This window comes from Myotis nattereri (genome assembly GCF_964212035.1).
Source record: "Myotis nattereri genome assembly, chromosome: 7".
NCBI classification, from domain to species: domain Eukaryota; kingdom Metazoa; phylum Chordata; class Mammalia; order Chiroptera; family Vespertilionidae; genus Myotis; species Myotis nattereri.
In genome coordinates, this window is record NC_138082.1 from 48,045,371 (window position 1) to 48,051,370 (window position 6,000).

General features: G+C 38.7%; 1 protein-coding gene across 1 annotated transcript in view; it reads left to right on the forward strand.

Moving 5' to 3' along the window:
- The window catches only part of ABCB11 (ATP binding cassette subfamily B member 11), a gene marked incomplete at both ends in the record, with an annotated part of 79,685 nt that extends 74,618 nt beyond the window's left edge, over positions 1-5,067 (forward strand). Inside the window, 3 exons of the mRNA XM_081095719.1 lie at positions 1,085-1,291; positions 3,607-3,753; positions 4,867-5,067. Coding sequence (XP_080951845.1) covers positions 1,085-1,291; positions 3,607-3,753; positions 4,867-5,067 — 555 coding nt within the window. The remainder of the gene's footprint in view (positions 1-1,084; positions 1,292-3,606; positions 3,754-4,866) is intronic.
- Between the last annotated feature and the right edge of the window lie 933 nt (positions 5,068-6,000).

The following is a 6,000-nucleotide window of genomic DNA, read 5'->3' on the forward strand; positions in this document are numbered from 1 at the left end:
GTATTAATTGTGCTTTGCAGACTATACAAACTATGGAAAATGAGTAGAGGAAAATGAGAGAGGGCTAATTGTTGAGGAATGCCTTATGTTCTTTCTAACAGTGTTTGCTTTTCTCATTGCTGAGATATTATCTACAATATAATATGCTCACACCATTTACCATAGTCTTTTTCTGAAATCAAAGGACCAAATACTTTACAGTAGTATGTTAGTACTTTTAAGTGAACCAGCTCAAATGGTAGATATTTGAGTTCCTATACTTAACTGCCTAACTAAAGAGTGAGTTCCTTAAATATATATATATATATTTTTTCTTTCTATAGCAGTCAAAAGACTGCTTAGCTTAGTGCCTCTGTGGTAGGGGATTCAATATATGTTTGTTGATTAAGTGAATAAATGTATTCCTTTCTTACTCAGGTCTATTATCTAGTTATGCAGAGACTGATGTCAGTAAGCTCATGGAAACAGGTTTGATTCTTATGTGGTCCAATTTTATAACCCATGGGGTCTCAAATTTGAGCAGTTCTACAAATCTGCGGAGGATGCCCTGCACCAAAGTATAAGGGGACCTTTAAAAAAAAAACTAGCCTGTGTGGCTCAGTGATTGAGCATTGAACTATGAACCAAGAGATCACTGGTTCAATTCCTGATCAGGGCATATGCCTGGGTTGTGGGCTCCATCCCAGTAGAAGGTGTGCAGGAGGCAGCTAATCTATGATGTTTCTCTTTTATCAATGTTTCTACTCTCTATCCCTCTCCCTTCCTCTCTCTCTAAGAATCAAATAAGAACATAAAAAAAAACACAACTAAATACTGTCCTGAATACTTTTCTCATTTGTACCACCTGTACAGCTAAACTTTGGGAAGCAAACAAACAAAACCATAGTCTGATTATAACTTTGACACCATTCTGATAGACCCCACCTCCAAGGGTCAAAGGCAACATAATTTATTTCTAAGAGTCCTGGGATTGTTGTCTCTTCAGCAAAGCAAATATCCTACATAATATTAATTCTAGAATATAAACTTTCCTTGCTGCTGGAATTCTAAAACTTAATGCCCTGGTTGTTACCTCTGTTGGCAGATGATCGATGGGCATGACAGCAAAAGGGTGAATGTCCAGTTTCTCCGTTCCAACATTGGAATTGTTTCCCAAGAACCGGTGTTGTTTGCCTGTAGCATAACAGACAATATCAAGTATGGGGACAACACCAGAGACATCCCCATGGAAAAAGTCATAGAAGCTTCAAAGCAGGCTCAGCTGCATGACTTTGTCATGTCACTCCCAGAGGTGAGTACTGTGTCAGAGTGGTTCCCTGGGGGAGATGGTGATGGGGAGAGAGAGAATAACCAAAGAGTATCATGATTTGGGCTCAAGGAGAAAGTCAAAGGCAACACAATTTATTTCTCAGTGCCTGGGGTTCACCTCAGTCTTTTAAACAAAATAAATGTCCATCAACATACTTTTTACTTTAGGAAAGTATTCTATCGTCAGGTACAAAGGATGCTATAGTACATAAAGCAGTAGCACATTGGACATCAGCCTAGCATAGTGAAAAAAAAGTCCTGAGATTTAAAGCAGACCGGTTTGAACCCAAGCTCTGTCACTTACTAGCTGTGTAACGTTGGGACAATTACTTATCTTGCCTGAGACTCAGTCATCTGTAAAAAATAACATTAGAATGAAAGAATATACATAATGGCCACACAAAGAAAGCTGCTGCTGTTATTATTGTTGTCATAATTTCATTACTTGGCAGCACAGACTGCAGCTGGAATGGTTTCCCAGGAACCAGGGTAGCTGGTGGGCTAAGGTGCGTCTGCCTGAGCATGTCACACTCTTTAGAGCCAAGTGTGAGCTTAGCACAGTATCGACTCTGAAGTTTTTCATCTACCAAGTCTCTCTTGGTGATTGATTACAAAGAAAATTAAGACGTGGAAACTGGATTTTAGGAGCCAAATATTGCATTAATTTTTTCCACTGCTTTCTCTTAAATACCACCTGGAAATTGCTTTTCTTTGTGATTACATTTATAACTTTTTTTAAAATATATTTTATTGATTTTTTACAGAGAGGAAGGGAGAGAGATAGAGAGTTAGAAACATTGATGAGAGAGAAACATCGATTAGCTGCCTCCTGCACATCTCCTACTGGGGATGTGCCTGCAACCCAGGTACATGCCCTTGACCGGAATCGAACCTGGGACCTTTCAGTCCACAGGCCGACGCTCTATCCACTGAGCCAAACCGGTTTCAGCTACATTTATAACTTTTGTGGTGGGCCTTTTTCTTTCCTCCCTCCCTCCCTCCCTCCCTCCCTCCCTCCCTTCTTCCTTCCTTCCTTCCTTCCTTCCTTCCTTCCTTCCTTCCTTCCTTCCTTCCTTCCTTCCTTCCTTTCTTTCTTTCTTCTTTCTTTTCCACAAAGGCTTCTAAGTCTTGGGCTCCTGACCTCATTCTGTCTTGTAGCCTAATGTGGAAATGACTATTTGCTGTACCATGAATGAAAAGCAAAGCTTGTGTCCATTGAAAGATTCATTTATTCCACAAATCTTTGTTGAGCACCTACTCATTTTGTGGGAGACACTGGCTTAGAGTTAATTTATTGCCTCTTTCTCAGATAGACTTACCTATAATACCTTTCACTGAACACTTTTTCTCAGTGGTGAAAGTAGGACAAAGTAGGCTATTATGAGTCTCAGTTGGCTTGGCTGAGCATTTGTCAGGAGGCCAGGGAGGCAGAAGCAGACCTATTGTGGAAGGCAGGCAGAGTAATGGTAAAGGGCAAAAGTTCAGAAGCCAGACACACCTGGATTTAGAATTTATTGTCACTGCTATTTATTTGTCTATTTTTACACAATTTTCTTAGCTGTGTGTGTCTAAGTTTTGTAATCTGTAAAATAGGGAAAAAATGATTTTTGTGATTATTAAATGATAATCTGACTAGAATAGTTATTTGGCACAGTACCTAATGCCTAGTAAATAGTCCATCAACGTTAACTATTTTTATGTAGTCATGCCAGGAATCTAGCTAGGAATTTTCCTTCATAAATTCATCTAAAATTCACAACAAATATGTGAACTAGTTATTAACATCTGCATCTTTCAGACTGGTTTGTTCCTCAAAGAAATTTAAATAATGTTCTCATGATCACAGAGCTAGTAGCAGCAAAACGGAGATTCACATCTAGGCCTGTGTTCTAGAATGCTGCCTCCTCCACAGGGGCCTCGACTAGAAGATCTCTCACAAAGCCCTTTTTCCTAGGGTTATTCTGTCTTAGATCTTCCACAGAGGAGTTTGGAAATCAGGGAATCTGGAAGCAGTGAGGAATCTCACACACAGAGAAAGAGATCAAAATACAAAACTAAGGAAATGCAGAGGAGGGTGTAAAAGGGCCCCTTGTTTCCCAGCGGAAAAGATCACAAACTCCATGTTTGTCGAAGATTTCTAAATGGATTTGACATCCAATGTAGAAGGACCCTTTCACTATTTCCAATTTCAAAAAACAACAAATGGTTTCGGTTCCCAGAGGGATCATTGATGGGGGCTCCATAGAGCATAGGAGCAATGGCTGCTACTGGTTTTCAAACTTATCATACTTTTTTCAGAAATATGAAACTAATGTTGGGTCCCAGGGGTCTCAACTCTCTCGGGGAGAGAAACAACGCATTGCTATTGCTCGGGCCATTGTGAGAGATCCTAAAATCTTGCTACTAGACGAAGCTACTTCTGCCTTAGACACAGAAAGTGAAAAGGTATGTATCGGTTTTCTGAAGTTTTAGATCATTATAAATGAGTCTTTTCCTGTAATATTTGTCCTTCTAAAATGGCACTATTTTCAATTTTCTGATTCATGTACAGTAGGAATTGCCAATACTCTGCAGTGAAGGACAATAATCTAGGGCAGTTATTTTCAATCTTTTTCATCTCATGGCACACATTAACTGCTAAAATTCTGTGACACACCAAAAATATACATATATTTTTGTTGATCTGATGAAAAAGAGACATAATGTTGATTTATTCACACTGGATAGCTATTGTTGTGTTGGGTGTTGTCATTTTTTTATTTGACAGTCTAAGGGGGAAGAGGTCAGTGCCCCCAATTAAATAGTCAGGTATTGCATGTTTAAAAAATGCATGCAGCTCAGCGATTGAAAATTGCTGAACTGGAGAAAGTCATTTAAAATAGGGTTGCTTCAAATTAAAAAAAAATAGTTTAACTTTAAAATAAAAATTGTTTTTAAGATTCTCTAACCTTGGTGACATTTTTTCAAAGGCAAAGAATTAGCTTTATTAAGTAAAGTAAAACAATCCAGGTCGTTTGTTGGGCATTGCCGTTTTCATAGTTCTAAAGTTCTGTGCAGAGCAGGTAGCAGCATACAACACCAAGTAGGAGGCGGTATCTGTTGTGCAGTTTGAATGAAAGGAGATGCAATTGAGCAAAAAAACACAATTATGAAATTTACTATTGGTTAACACTTGGAAAACCAGGATTTCATTTTGGAGCCAGCTAAAATATCCTCGATGAAGAACAAAATCAGGAATGATCAATGACTTCTACCTTACCTTGCTTCCTTGGTTTCATTTTAGCAAACTAGACTATCAGGTATTTTGAAATTATGTCATGACCTCGTAGTTTGGTTCATGCTAGCTTCGCTGACATTTCTCCGCCTATGGACTGCAATTCAAACCATTGGTGCATTCTATTCAGCAGATATTTATTTCTTTTATGTCAAGTCTTTGGGTTTAACCCCTGACTATAGCCATGTTACTCAGGTGGAATTAAACAGAACTCTTGCAATGCTGAGTCAGGAAACAAGCATGTATCTTTGCATCATCTTTCTACCTTTTTTTTTTTTTTGCAGACGGTGCAGGTTGCCCTGGACAAAGCCAGAGAAGGACGGACCTGCATTGTCATTGCCCACCGTTTGTCCACCATCCAGAACTCGAATATCATTGCTGTCATGTCCCAGGGGACAGTGATTGAGAAGGGGACCCATAAAGAACTGATGGCCCAGAAAGGAGCCTACTACAAACTGGTCACTACAGGAGCCCCTATCAGTTGACCTGACTCTAGAATTTCACACACAGGTGATGCACCAATTACAGAAGTGCCATGAGTTATTGTTTTCCTTTAAGAAGATATGATGATTATTTTACTTTCACACACATTGCCATACATTGGGATCCAAGCTAACTTCTAATGACCTTTGATAATAATTTAGTTCTAAATGCCTATATATAGAAAAGTGAAATAAGGTAGGCCCAATGTGAGCGAAAAGCCAATGTCTAGCAGCTTTTTAGGCATCACCTGGTGCTTACTCCATGCAGGAGCCAGTTCCCTTGCTCCATGGGAATCAGTGAGAAGTCTTGGAGTAAATGAGAATCTGAATTCCTTAAGGGCAGAAGAGGTTTTTTTTGTTTTTGTTTTTTGTGTTGTTGTGTGTGCTTTTTTTCATTTGAGCCCATAATTTGTTAGCCCCAAGACAATAAAAGTGGGAAATGTTCATTCTTCCCATTAAGATAGAGCAGTGCCTTTCAATGGAAATATAATGAGTCACTAACGCAAGCCACATATGTAATTTAAAAATTTCTAGTTACATTAAAGAAAGGAAAGCAAAAAGGTGAAATTAATGTTAACACTGTTTTTATTTAAGCTGATATATCCAAAATATTATCACAACATGTAATACATATAAAAATTATTAATATTTTGTTATTTTATCATATTAAATTTCCAAACACTCATGTGTATTTACTCTTACTGCATATTTCAGTTCAGACTAGCCACATGTCAAGTTCCCAGTAGCAGCATGTGACTAGAGACTACTCTATCAGACAGACAGGGTTAGAGAATCCAGGTTCATGTATTTCCTGGTCTGAGTCTCAGTTATTTCTTTATGATTCAAGTCCTATAAAAACATGAGCCCAGCCCTAACTGGTTTGGCTCAATGGCTAGAGCATCAGTCTGCGGACTGAAGGGTCCCAGGTTCCATTCC